A 14,135-nucleotide genomic window follows, 5' to 3' on the forward strand; every position below is an offset into this window, starting at 1 on the left:
TGCCATTCAACTGTCCCTTCCACACGTGTATGTGTGAGTGCGTGAGCGCACATGCATGCACCTGGCTCCCCTTGGCCAGTGTTTTCACATCATGGGGACGATCCACCAGCAGCGCACACACCTCATTGTTCTGTGTTCTAGCCAGCTGAGCAACTACCCTACCCCTGCCTTGGAGGGCTTATTCCAATAGCTGCTAGCCATGCTGGTTTCCAGAGTTTGCTTGGGAGCTCTGTGACAAAAGCCCAGGTTTGGGCCCCATAAAGCAAGGTGCTTTTTATTACTGCTGGGAGTCCCACCCTGTTGGCTGGCTTTGCTGCTAAATTCTGTTCCCAGGGCTGCATAGGTGTAAAAGGCCCATTTCATCTCTGTGCTGACAGAGGGAGGCAATTTGTGACTCTCTTGTTCAGGGGCTGCAGGGGCACATGTGGCCCCCTGCATTATCCAGGACAGCCCAGATTTGCCTCTCTGCTGCTTTTAAAGTGCAGCTAGAAGCCCAGATGGGTTTACTGCCTGGTGCTGGGGAGGAATTCCTGCACAGACCTAGCTGCTAGTCTGGAGAGGTAGGTCATGGTACCAAACAGCCAACTAGAGGTACAGTCATACAGCAAGGCATGGATGTGAGACATATAGCACTAAACTTGGGGCTTGTCTACATGGTAAATGGAAGCAAAGGGTCTGTTGCAATCCACCCCTTTGTCATTCTGCTGGATGTCTGGGTCTGGACACTCACTTTCAGTAAAAGGGCTTTATCCTTCAGTAAAAAGCCTGTTTCTTGGGAGAACTAATCCAGTTTAACCAAGGTGATACGAAGGCACTTGTACACAGTGTGTGCCCACGCCCAGACCTCAACTGAAATAGCTAGGGGTTGAGTTACTACTGCAATTATTGGTTTCAGAGTAACAGCCGTGTTAGTCTGTATTCGCAAAAAGAAAAGGAGTACTTGTGGAACCTTAGAGACCAACCAATTTATTTGAGCATAAGCTTTCGTGAGCTGTAGCTCACAAAAGCTTATGCTCAAATAAATTGGTTAGTCTCTAAGGTGCCACAAGTACTCCTTTTCTTACTGCAATTATTGTTTCAGGTCCCCTTACCATGTAGAAAAGGCCTAAACTTTACCATGTGTCCACCACATCTGGGTGCTAACTGCATTTCTCAAGGCTGCACGCTCTGCGTGGTGAATGGAAAATGCAGTTATTGGTTTGCAGGGTTTTAAACACTCCGCTCGGGGACGGGTGAGGGGGGAATCCAGGACAGTGAACAGCAGCCTGTCTGGGCTGCAAACACTAACCTTTGGTCTTATTTTGCAGTGCCATGGCCTCTCTGTGGAGGGCTTTGTCCTTCCAGCCTCAACAACCAAAGAGGTAAGAGCTTTGGAGTGGGGGTATCAATTGACCTTATGAGGGTAGATCCATGGGGAAGTGTGTGTGAGAAATTATGTCAAAGTGTTAAGATTGCAAATTCAGGCAGTCAGGTGTTCCAAGGTTAGGACGTGCCAGAATTAAGGCTGCCCATACCAAAAGACTTGGAATGATTATTTTACTGCTGACAAAGCTGTCCTTTACCCCAGCCTCATTCTCAAAGAGCCAGACTGTCTTTGTTCTAACTTCATTGTCCTCGTCTTCCTCCCAACCCCCAAAATAAATCCAGCTCAGACAGAGAACATGCGTGGAAAGGTCAGCCTGGAGAATGATGTTTGTCAGAGTTTGCAAAGCAGTTGAGAATGGTTAGAATGAGAAGCATCAGGTAGCTGTAACATAGGTGTTGCTACCACTCTGCCTCTCTCACTTATCTCCCCACCCTGCAAGTATTTTCATAATACAGTTCTTATTCTCCCTCCCTGCCCATCACCTTTTATCTCCAGGGAGGTCTAAACAGGGCCTGGTTCTCCCAGCACATCAGCTCTTCTCCCTTTCCCCCGTCATCCCAACATCGGGGCTCTAAACAATCCCCCGCCCACTTGTCTGACTGTTCCCCCTCCTGGTTGGTGAGAGTGTCTTGCTGCTTCCTCCCCCTCTTGACTGTGGAGCAGCAGGGTCTCGATTGCTGTTTTCCCCATGTGGGTGAGAGAAGGCCCTGCAACTCTCAACAGTGCTGAGCCTCTGGGCTGGTCAAGCATCTGCTCTCAGGCACAGAGCGGAATGTTGAGTGGCTTTGCTGTGTCATGAGCAAGACCAGTCTGCGATGGCGGCTGCTTCTCCCACATTGTGGCTAGCTGCTCTGTTACTTCTGTGCCAAAAAATTAAAAATTCTGCGCACAATATTTTAAAATTCTGCACAATTCTGCATCTTTTATTTGTCAAAATAACACAATATAATTACACCAGTTTCAATTATTTTTGGTCATTTATTTCAAAATACCTGTCAGCAAGTAAGTCTGTAACAATACAGACAACAAAAAAGATTCAGGATGTGTTTTTTGACATAGATTCCTTACTAGGCATATTAATACAGAATTCTGAGTAATAATTCATTTAAACTACAACACAGAACCATATTTCCCACACCCCTCAGAAGCAGGGCACAGGCCTGTGGGATTCAGGGGTAATGGAGGAGCTGAGTGAGAGGGAAGTAAATTGCTGGGAAAAAGCCTGGCTGTGAACTTGGAGGGTTGTTGGGTATGGGTGGGAAAAGTATGGAACAGGTTTTTTGCGGGAGTGGGGAGGGATTGTTAGGGAGCTTCCCCATGCAGACCCTGGCTGACCCCTAGCCTCTCCCATTCGGTCAGGAACATCTGCCCCTGTCCCCATGTGTTCCTGCACCTTTATGTATCCTTGCACCCCCTGTCCACATGTCCCTCCACCCCCACTCAGACACTCACTCCAGTCCATCCTCATGTGGCCCTGCACCCCATCCCCATGTGTCTCTGTGCCCCCTCCTAGCCACTCCTCTGTCCCTATGTAGCTCTGCACCCCGGCTCCCATCACCATGTGAGCCTGCACCCCCCTCCCTCCTCTGACTCTGTGCCTCCACTCCCATTCAGCCCCTGCCTCAGTCTGTCCACCATCACTAGCCCTTAAGAGCCCCTGTCTGGGCCCACCCCCACCAGCACCCCATGCTGTCTGTCTCCCCATAGCCCCTGTCTCCTGGCCTGACAGGCACGAAGAAGACACTGAAGGCTCTCTTTCCCTTGCTGGCTGGGAGCTGCTGATTTGTTCTATTGCCACAGTGTCCTCTGGTGGGCAAAATGCAGAACTGCAGCAACATTTCAGCAGAAGCTTTTTTTCTAAGCAAAAAATTAAAAATATGCATGGCTTATTAATTATGCATGCACAAAGTAGCATAGAATTCCCCCAAGAGTACTCTGTGAAGCACGATCTTCAGTGCTCCTGACCTCGAGGGCCCCAGCAGCCTCACTCAGCCAGTTGCTCTGTCAGTACATTGCCCCTGCACCGGCACATCCCTTATGGAGGGAGGCGCTCGGAATGTAGGTTCCTAGGTTCCATCCCACTGACTTGCTGGGGAACCCTGGGCAAGGCACTTTCTCTGTCTGTGCTTCTGTTCATCCATCTACACAATGGGGCTAAGGATACTGAGCAATTTGCTGCCTGCTATGAAATGCTACAAAGCGCTAGATTGTGGGTGTTGGGCTGGGTGTGTGCTGTGAGCGTTGTGGGGTTCACTGGAACATGGGACACACCTGCATGAGTATTAATAGGCTTTTGTTTCTCACAGATGACTCCTGGGGAGATCAAGTTTTCAGTCCATGTGGAGTCCGTCTTAAACCGTGTCCCGCAGCCAGAATACAGGCAGCTCCTGGTAGAAGCCATCCTTGTCCTGACCATGCTGGCAGATGTGGAAATACACAGCATTGGGGGCATCATTGCAGTGGAAAAGATTGTGCACATAGCAAATGACTTATTCTGTGAAGAACAGGTACAGAACCTGCCCTCTGCCAGAGGGAATGAGTGAGATGAACCTGGCCGTGGACTGTGTGGGGCTGTGGTGGCAAGCGTGCATGTCGTACGTTCCTTAGCACATGTGGGTCATGGCACAGAGAACTTGCAGCAACAGTGCAGTGAAAGGCTTCTACTGAGTGTCCATTTGAGACTCAAGCCCTGATGGTTAAGAGCGATTTCACATGTCACCTCCAGGGAGTGACCAGATTCCCTGAAATCCAGGACATATTTCTAGCGATGGTGATGAGGGTGGAGAGGAGGAGGAGGTGGTGGTGGTGGCGGCAGGGTTTGGGCAGTAGAAATGGGGGTGCTGGTGGTGCTTGCTGCTGGAGTATAGACAGGATTGGCTGGGGGTGTTGGGTGGAAGTGATGTGGCACTTGGGGATGCACAGGTGGCTGATAACTCCCTTCTCTCCTTTTCCCCACTCCTCACCCACACAGAAAGCACTGGGCGCTGATGACAACATGCTGCAGAAGGATCCTGCCACAGGCATCTGTACCTTGCTATATGACAGTGCCCCTAGTGGCAGGTTTGGCACCATGACCTACCTCTCCAGAGCAGTGGCAACGTATGTGGAGGAGTTCCTCCCCAGCAGTGGCTGCACCATGCAATAGACCCATCTGGGCTTGCAGCTGGAGTTTACAAACTGCCTTGGGTTACCTTTTAGAAGTCAATGGCAGGCGTTAAGCTGGCTTGCTGGTAGACTGTCTCCATGCCATGACAACTTGTTGAATTCAGGGGTGGAACCTACCATCTCCTAGCGTCACCCTGGGGAAAAAAAACACCCTGCTTGCAATAGCTGTTCTCAGCAGGGGGCATGTGTCTCTGCTGACGCCAAGTGATGTTTCAGGAGAGCATGTTTGTGTGATTAAACCATGGCTGTGTTTGCATACAGCCATCCCAGCTGTTCCCTGGCACTGAATCCAGGACCAGGCTCACATGGGAGAGGCCTCTGCTGAGGGTCCCGGGGTCTGATCCCTGCTTGGGTATGGGATATCTGTATGTGTGTTACAAGTCAGCGCTTGGGGTGGGTTTCACTCAGTGAGGTGGTGAATGGGGGAGGGCTCTGCAGATGCACACTGTGGCACTCAGGCTGGTCTCACCTCACTGGCTTCCCTCCATTGTGTTTTGGGTTTTGAACAGGCTCTTGCCGCTTTAGCCCCAATGTGTGTGGAATTTTGAAGAAGGGTTTTATAAACTGAATGGTAGCTTACCCTGTTGTCATAGGGGCGTGGGCCCCGAGCAGACCATGCTGGCATTAACTTGCTGAGCAACCCAAACCTAATCCCTGCACTCTGCCCCGTTAGTCCCACAGGCTTCTTCCCACAGTGCAGTCTGGACCTCTCTGCTCTTCTGCCCCCCAGAGCTGTGAAGCTTTCAGAAACCAGGCAGAATCACTTTAAAGGGCAGGTGTATTGAGACCCTGAACCACTCCCCTGTCTGCTGGGAGCCGTGAAAGAGAGTGCTGATTCTAGGCACTTTTGGCTGTCTCTCCAGCCCCATCCTACACCATATTCAGCCAGGCTTTGACGTGCTGTGTTCCTGCTAATCAGGCCTGTTGTCGACTCACCCTCCTGGAGTACCCCTTGTGGCCTGGGGTGGCATTTTGGTGACTCCGTCTCTCTCCCCTCATCAGGACTTCAGTGGGGACATGGCCCTCTGCCCAGGCTGCTCTGTTGCTCCTCCTCTTGTGGGGTATCGGTGTCACCAATAAATCCTATCTGACAGAATACAGGCAATGAACAAGTCTTCCACCCCCAGCCTCCTCTCCAGTCTCACTTGTTTGCCAGAGCAATGACTCTGGGCTTCCCCCCAGAACCCCTCAGCAAAACCCAAACACCAGCTGACATACAAACCCAGCAACTTCTGCCCAGCCCCAACTTGAGCTTGTAGCCAGGTTAGGTTTTCCCTGGTGCTCCATTCTTCTACCCAACAGCAACCCCCACAAGGGCTGCCTCCCTGGAGTCCTGCCCCCTTTCCTAGGCCCACCACAAGCATGAACTCCACTCATGGCCCTTTCCCACCATACTCCTCCTGCCCGGCTCCTGCAGAGAGGGCCTCCAGACAACCTCTCCTGACTCTCCCTCCCTCCGTGGCACTGACCTCCTCCTCCAGCCTGGCCCCCTTGCAGTTGTAACACAGTGGGGCCCCTTTGTAGTGGGGTGTGGCTTATGCACCCCCTCAAGGCTGTGTCCAGCATGGTACAGATGGTTTCCGTCTCTGAGGTGCAGGACCTGGGCACACAGGGTGTCCAGCTCCTCCTCACACTCACTCGTTGTCAGGAGCTGACAGTCCCTACCCTTCAAGGCCTCACAGAGCAGTTCTCCCTTTCACAGCACCTGCTCCGATGCCAGCAGCTTCTTTTACACATTCTCTGCCACTGTGACCATATGCTTGCACTCTGTCCTGTTCAGTGCCTCTGCAGTAAGGGCCTCAGTCTTTTCACCTAGCCCCCTGCAAGCTGCTAAGAGTTGGTAGTCACCAGCACTTCCCCCGTTTTATTTGAGGCAGTGTCAGAGTCCCCGCTGCAGGCTATTCAGCCTCTCATGTGGGCTCCGCTCCCTTGTGCTCATCTCAGCCCAGAGGGAAACCTGCTTCTGCCCCAGCTGTTGCTGCTGCTTCCAGTGTTCTGCCCCTGCCTTTGCCTAGGCTCGTTCTTGTCTGGCCACTTGGGCCATCACCTCTTGCCAGGCAGTGCCTGTTTCCACTAGCTGTCACTTACAGGCTTTCAGCTGGCCAGGCAGAATCTGCAGGTGACTGATGGCTGCTGGCTGGCTGCTTTCAGCAGCCTCCAGCTGGGTTTCTACCATCTTTGAGTCCTCCCCAGCCTCAGCAGTCCTGGGCTGCAGCTCTTCATTCACCCTAGCCCTTCCCTTCCTTTGCATCATCATCTTCTGTACCAGGGTTGGGAATGCCCACCAATCCCTCCCCAGGATCGCAGGCTGAGGAAGAGTCTTGACTGCTCCAACCTGTATATGCCACCCCTGGCCCCGTACCTCCAGCTCTAGTCGGTCGTGGACCCCCCACCCCGTCTTCCTGGACACGAGATGTGCACTGGCAGGTGTTTGGTCCATGTTTCTTCAGCCCAGCATTTGTCCACACCCTGAACCCACCAGGACATCTACTGCCACTCCTCCCCCTTAGGTAGCCCTGCGTGTGGTAGCTTTTTAACCTTATCCAGGGAGGACCCTGCTGTACAAACTTCAGTGTAATAATTAATGTATCTGTGCTCCATCAATGGACAGTCCCTCCTAAAGCATCCTGGCTTGCTGCACTGACTTCCTTGGCTGCCCCCAGAGGAGCTCCGTTTGACTGAGGGACTAACCGGAAGGCCGGTAGATCTGGAGTGCCCTTGAGAAAACGTCCTCAGTTTCCTGGTAACTCTCCCATTGACGCACCTCGTCCACCTGTCTCCCCTGCTGGGACACTCCTAGTCTGGCTCATCGTTCAGGCTTGGCCCTCTCGGCTTCAAAACAGGCTTTGGTAGGGTTGCCAATTTTGGTTGGATGTATTTCTGGAGGTTTCATCACATGACGTAATCTCTAATTCCTGGTGACTCCAGGACAGATCTGGCAGGTTGGCAGCTCTAGGCTTTGGCCTGCTCTCATCTCGCCTACTGATGGAGGCCAGAACCATCTTACCCCACTTCGGACCCCTCAGGGCACGAGCTGTAGAAATTGCTGCAGGACCACATGGTCCATGACTCTTTTCCACTGAGCTGGTCAAGGCACAGCCACCAGGATGCGAGATCCTGCAAGCCTTGTGCCATTACTTGTGGCAGAGATCCCCCCGGGGAGGGCTGGCTCCAGAACCAGAGCTGATACGCTGCTAGAGTCAGTCCTAGCCTGTTCAAAATGGCAGTCTTTGCCAGCCAGTTCTGCCTTACATCGCAGTATGCAGCCTGAGCCTCTCCTGTCACAAAAAGAGTACTTCACTTGAAGCTGTAGCTCATGAAAGCTTATGCTCAAATAAATTGGTTAGTCTCTCTAAGGTGCCACAAGTACTCCTTTTCTTTTTGCGGATACAGACTAACACGGCTGCTACTCTGAATCCTGTCACAAAGGGCATCATGGGGCTGCCCAGGCTGATCCCTCCAGCTGGCCATGCTGGAGTTTGCTGGAATGCCTCCCCTGGCTTCATCAAACCAAGGACCAACTGTCCTGACTTGTGCTCCCTTGGCCCAGCCGGACTTCCCAGAGCCCCTGGGCCCAGCTGCTTCTTGCTGCTTGTATTGAGCCTTGTGCCACTGCTGTTGGGTGGCAAATGGTGCTTCCTGCTGGTTGTCCTAGTTGTAGGAGTAGCACCTGAGCGTGCCATGGCTGCTGTTGTAGTGCAGCCGTCTGCAGCTATTGCTGGGCCACCGCCAGCAGATGTGCCAGCCCCACTCTTCTTTCCCTTCCCAAATACCGGGCCAGGTCCCTCTGGCCCTATTTCAGAGGCTGATCAAGGTGCTCACATGCTCTGTGTTCTATCGCAGACACACCATTCTGGAGCACCCCCTTGTGGCATGACATGGCATTTCAGCGACTTGGCCTCACTCTTGCCCCTCTGGGCTTCAGTGGTCTGGTGCAGTGGGGCCGTGGTCCTCTGGCCAGGCCATGCTATAGTTCCACCTCTTCTGGGAAATCTGTGTCCCAAACAAATATTATCTGATAGAATAATGGCAATGCACACGTGTTCCACCCTGCAGGCTCTTCTTCAGGCTCTCATTTGCCAGAGCAGTGACTCTGGGCTTCTCTCAGGAGCCCCTCAGCAAAATCTAACACCAGCTAAAATACAAACTCACTTCTGCCCAGCCCCTGCCTGGCTCTCAGCAGCTCTCACCTTCCACAGTCTGGAATCTGCCTGGAGAAAGGGTCCACCCTGGCATGAGTTCTTAGCCCATTTTAGGTTCTTCCCCAAGTGTGACCCCCTGCAGGTGTAACCCTGCGGGGCTGTTAGAGCTCTCAGCTGTAACTAAACCTTCTTGGTTGGTGTGAGATCTGCATCCCATCCCATCCCCATTCATCTCTCCAGGTGAAACCAGCAGTAAATTAACTGCTTCCCGGTCACTGCAGCAGTGGACCATGATGGCGCTGGTCCTCCCTTGCATCCCCAGTACCTGGGTGGAGTGTGTTCACCTCTCAGAGAGCTGGCTGCTGACTCCAGATCCTGAATTTTACCAGTTAGTGATGGTATCTGCTGCAGAGCTCTTTGGGGGTTTAAAGAACCATATGAATCTGCACTAGATCTAACAGGCTAAACCCTTCACAAAGTAGGTCAGTGCCGCACAAACCAGGTCAGTGCATGAGCAAACATCTCTTGCAGTGTGTGGATTTCTCTGCTGGCTTCACCAGAGCTTTTTCCTAAGGCAGCACTGTGGCTAATAGAGTGAAATGGTTTTCCTGTGTGTGTTCAGTAGCTGATGTCTTCATTTCTTTGCCTTTAACAAAGTGTATGCTCCCTGGAGGCATTGGGTGCATTGTCCTCATTGCACAGACACAACACTAGGAAAATCTCCTAGGTGGTCAAATTCTTTTTTTCCATCTTAACTTCTTTCCTCCCACAGCCCCCCAGCCACAAATGAACTCCCCCATCTGATCTTTCAATACCATCAGAACATCTGAAGCCATGGGTGTTAGCGCTGTGTGCGCAGTAGGGGTTCCTGACAGCTCCATGGAAAGGGAAGCTAGGGTATCTGCACTGCCCAGAAACCACCTACCCCTCCCACCCTTTTCACATAATAAAATAACCCTAAACAGGGAAGTAAAAGCTTCTGTTACACTTAGGCCATAGACTACCTGGTGCTTTCTAATTGTCTGTCAGAGAATGATCCTGAATGCCATAGACGTGGCTGGTTCTCATTTATGCACGTCAAGTTCCTTTCTTGGTTGGGAGTAGTTGACCCGTGTATGCGCTATGCAGGCTGCTGTAGGGGTGATCGGAGAATGTAATCAAAAACCAGCTTCTCATAGTGCCAGAGATTTTTACCCACTATAGAAGGTTACAGTGAATGTATAAGGGGGAGCCTCTCCCATTTGAAATGGTTCTATATGTAGGATGACCACACTGTAGTACCATGATTAGTGTCCTCTAGCAATACAGAAGGAGCCCTCCATCAACTGGTGGTCTAACACTTGCAGATACGACACTGACTGCCTCAGATGGGGTATCAGTGATGGGGATTGAATCTGGGACCTCTGGATCTTAATGCAGGAGTGCCTACTGGCTTATTAACTATGTGGCCTGGCCACCAGTAGAAAGGGACAGAGCACCATTGGCTGTCCGTGGGTGGGGACGAAACTACTACAAGCTCCTTGGCTGCACTTCTGCATTAAGATCCAGAGGTCCCAGATTCAATTCCCATCACTGATAGCCCCTATGTCAAAAATCAGATGGGGTCTGAACTGTCCATCCCACCACCACCGTCTTGGCTTCATAGCTTCTGATCCAAGTCCCCTGAAGGTCTGGGACTGACGAACTAATGGTCCAGTGTAAGATTGGGGCTGAGGAACAACATGTATATGTAAAACCCTGTGTTCCCTTTGCAAGGGGAAAGTGCTGCACAGCCACTGCTGAAGGCAGAGTTTGAGGTACTTGGCACCTAATACACACTGGCAATGAGGCTCCCATTGCAGGATGCCAGGAATCAGATCTCCTGCTCTGGGGCTTCTGTTTAGCTGCATTTTTATTGGGGGGGTTTCTCTTAAAATTTGCTTTTGGAGAGTGCCTGCCTAGAGAGCAGGGTCTGAGCTGCACCTCCATAGCAGGCATGAAGCGCTGAAGCCTTGTAAACCCAGCTGAGGGTAGGTAATACCCAGTTGAGTAGGTAGATAGGGTGTTCCAGTGCAGGGCTGCTTGCTGCACTCCACTTTTATGGTTTACTGACTGTAACGCAGTTGCACTCTCTCACTTAGCCACGTAACATTTTCAGACTCCATTTCCTAGATCTCACCTTTGTTTTCAGGGTGTGAGGGCTGAGAGGCACATAAACATTAGTCTTTTTTTCTAATAAAACAAAAAAAGGCAAAACTTGACTGAAGCCTGAAAAGCTAGAATAAAATGCCTCTATTTTCAACACGCCTGTGTTTTCATTTCTGGTCATTGGTGAGCGAGCTGCATGGGGGAGAGTGACTGAGCTTCCTACTCATACAGCTCCCCTGTAGTCTGAGTGGGGGGTGGGGCTGGCTACTGCTGAGGTAGAGCTACAGGCTCTGGCCAAGAGTCATAGCTTGGGACAAATGGGAGTTTGCAGCTTTGAGTGGTGGGGGGTAGTTTATGTGTATTACTGTAAGAGCCTAGGGTGCAAGTCTGACTGGGGCTTCTTTGTGCTAGGTGCTGTGCAACTCCGTCCCAGCCCCCATAGGCTCAGTAGAGGCTCCTGATGTCTATATTTGTGTATTTTAACCAGAGGCCTCTGTAGCCACAGGCAAGTTTAGCTAGGGTAAGAGCAGCATACCTAATTCATCAGCCAGATTCCCATTAGTAATGTTTGTATTGGGGTGGGGCCTAGAACTTCTCAAGGATCAGGGCCCTATTATGCCAGGTGCTGTATGCTAATCCCACAAAAAGTCGGTCCCTAAGAGACAACAGGTTGGGGAGGGGGGCAGGCCAACAGCGAGCTATTATAATTTGTGTAACAGTATCACTAGCCCCAGCCAGACCTAAAAGTGAGTCAGGCCCCAAAATTCACAAGTTCGGTTTTAAAATCACGGTTTTTTTTTGTTTTTTTTTTAAATGGGGTGGTTCTCTGTGGAGACTGAGTCACATTTTCAAACTTAAAGAATGAGGAGTCCTTGTGGAAAATACAGTAGGAAGATACACACACACACACACATACACAGAGAGAACATGAAAAAATGGAGATTGCCATACCACCTCTAACGAGACTAATTAAGGTGGGCTATTAGCAGCAGGAGAAAAAAACTTTTGTAGTGATCATCAGGATGGCCCATTCCAAACCATTGACAAGAAGGTGTGAGTAATAGTAGGGGAAAAATTAGCAGGGAGAAATAGTTTTTAGTTTGCCAGCACTGCCCCTCTGCCATGTACATTGGCCAAACGGGACAGTCCCTACGTAAAAGAATAAATGGACACAAATCAGACGTCAAGAATTATAACATTCAAAAACCAGTCGGAGAACACTTCAGTCTCCATGGACACTCAATTACAGACCTAAAAGTTGCAATTCTTCAACAAAAAAGCTTTAAAACCAGACTCCAACGAGAAACTGCACAACTGGAATTAATTTGCAAACTGGACACCATTAAATTAGGCTTGAATAAAGACTGGGAGTGGATGGGTCATTACACAAAGTAAAAACTATTTCCCCAGGCTAATTTTTCCCCTACTGTTACTCACACTTTGTCAACTGTTTGAAATGGGCCATCCTGATTATCACTACAAAAGTTTTTTTGCCTCCTGCTGCTAATAGCCCACCTTAATTGATTAGTCTCGTTAGAGTTGGTATGGCAACCCCCATTTTTTCAAGTTCTCGGTGTGTGTGTGTGTGTGTGTGTGTGTGTGTGTATATATATTTATATATATACATATCTATCTTCCTACTGTATTTTCCACTGCATGCGTCTGATGAAGTGGGTTTTAGCCCCCAAAAGCTTATGCCCAAATACATTTGTTAGTCTCTAAGGTGCCACAAGGACTCCTCGTTCTTTTTGCTGATCCAGACTAACATAGCTACCACTCTGAAACCATTTTCAAACTTGTTTGAGCAAGAGAGCTCGAAATGTACTTTTCTGTATTCTAAACAAAAGCCATCCTCTCACTCTAGTTAATTCATCCCACTGAAAACTAAGGCTTGACTTGTTCATAGTTGACAAGTGCCAACGTGGTGAAGAGATTTCTGCTTGTAGAGGGCTCTTCAATCCAGCAAAGAAAGACACAATGAGAAACTGAAGCTAGACTAAAAATAAGGCGCATATTCTGAAGAGCAAGGGGAATTTAGCTATTAGAAAAAACTGAGATGGAGCTATGAGGGATTATTGCTGCTCTCTTAAATCCAGCTGAGCTATCATTCGTAAAGGGTGAATTATACTTCCACCCAGAAGTAATGGGCTTGATGCAGGAATTATTGATTGGATTTCTTTGGCCTGTGGTAAGCAGGGGCTCAGACTAGATGATCAGGGGACTGGAACACATGACTTATAAGGAGAGGCTGAGGGAACTGGGATTGTTTAGTCTGCAGAAGAGAAGAATGAGGGGGGATTTGATAGCTGCTTTCAATGACCTTCCAAAGAGGATGGATCTAGACTGTTCTCAGTGGTAGCAGATGACAGAACGAGGCGTAATGGTCTCAAGTTGCAGTGGGGGAGGTTTAGGTTGGATATTAGGAAAAACTTTTTCATGAGGGTGGTGAAACACTGGAATGCGTTACCTAGGGAGGTGGTGGAATCTCCTTCCTTTGAGGTTTCTAAGGTCAGGCTTGACAAAGCCCTGTCTGGGATGATTTAGTTGGGGATTGGTCCTGCTTTGAGCAGGGGGCTGGACTAGATGACCTCCTGAGGTCCTTTCCAAACCTGATATTTTATAGTTCTATGATCATGCTTTTCTGTTCTGGCTTTAAAATCTATGAATCTTCACATAATCCAATGACTCCAGGAGCTGTGATTTCAAGAAAAAAACCAAATATCATAAGACCGTCACTGAACTGGTGAGAGTTAGCAACACTGGAGTGAGCAGCACATGAAGAAGCAGTTGCTGCAATAGCGTTGTCCCAGCCAGTTGAGGACCTGATTAGACTAGCACCAGAACCTTTAACTGCATGAAGCACCTTTTATCCAGCAGAACCAAACACCCCCAAACTTACAGCTTTATCTAGTTCTGTCTCTTGCAGTGTTGTAACTCAATTGAAGTGAATGAAGTCACACCAATTAGAGCAGTGAAAATGAGAGAATGGGGTGTTCATACTGCTGACATAGGCTATCATAGGATATTTACCAGCTGAGCCAGGACTCATTCACCAATCTAGAACTGCAGAAGTGTTGGGAAATCTAAGCATCCTTGGACTTTCAGGAAGCCTTTGACAAGGTCCCTCACCTAAAGCTCTTAAGCGAAGTAAGCAGTCTTGGGATAAGAAGGAAGGTTCTCTCCTGGCTCAGTCACTGGTTAAAAGACAGGAAACAAAGGGTAGGAATAAATTGTCAAGTTTTCACAGTAGAGAGAGGTAAATAATGGGGTCCCCTGAGGAACTGTAGTAGGACTCGTGCTGTTCAACATATTCATAAATGAGCTGGAAAAGGGGG

At 49.7% G+C, this 14,135-nt stretch overlaps 1 protein-coding gene across 9 annotated transcripts in view; it reads left to right on the top strand.

Annotated features, from left to right (window-relative positions):
• The window catches only part of PHKA1 (phosphorylase kinase regulatory subunit alpha 1), an 81,479-nt gene extending 70,525 nt beyond the window's left edge, over window positions 1-10,954 (top strand). For all 9 annotated transcript variants that reach the window (XM_037909783.2, XM_037909784.2, XM_037909785.2 and 6 more), the window contains 3 exons: window positions 1,308-1,361; window positions 3,673-3,873; window positions 4,338-10,954. In XM_037909783.2, coding sequence (XP_037765711.1) covers window positions 1,308-1,361; window positions 3,673-3,873; window positions 4,338-4,511 — 429 coding nt within the window. In that variant the 3' untranslated portion in view covers window positions 4,512-10,954. The remainder of the gene's footprint in view (window positions 1-1,307; window positions 1,362-3,672; window positions 3,874-4,337) is intronic.
• Window positions 10,955-14,135: the final 3,181 nt, after the last annotated feature.

This window comes from Chelonia mydas, chromosome 9 (genome assembly GCF_015237465.2).
Source record: "Chelonia mydas isolate rCheMyd1 chromosome 9, rCheMyd1.pri.v2, whole genome shotgun sequence".
In the NCBI taxonomy this organism is placed as follows: Eukaryota; Metazoa; Chordata; order Testudines; family Cheloniidae; genus Chelonia; species Chelonia mydas.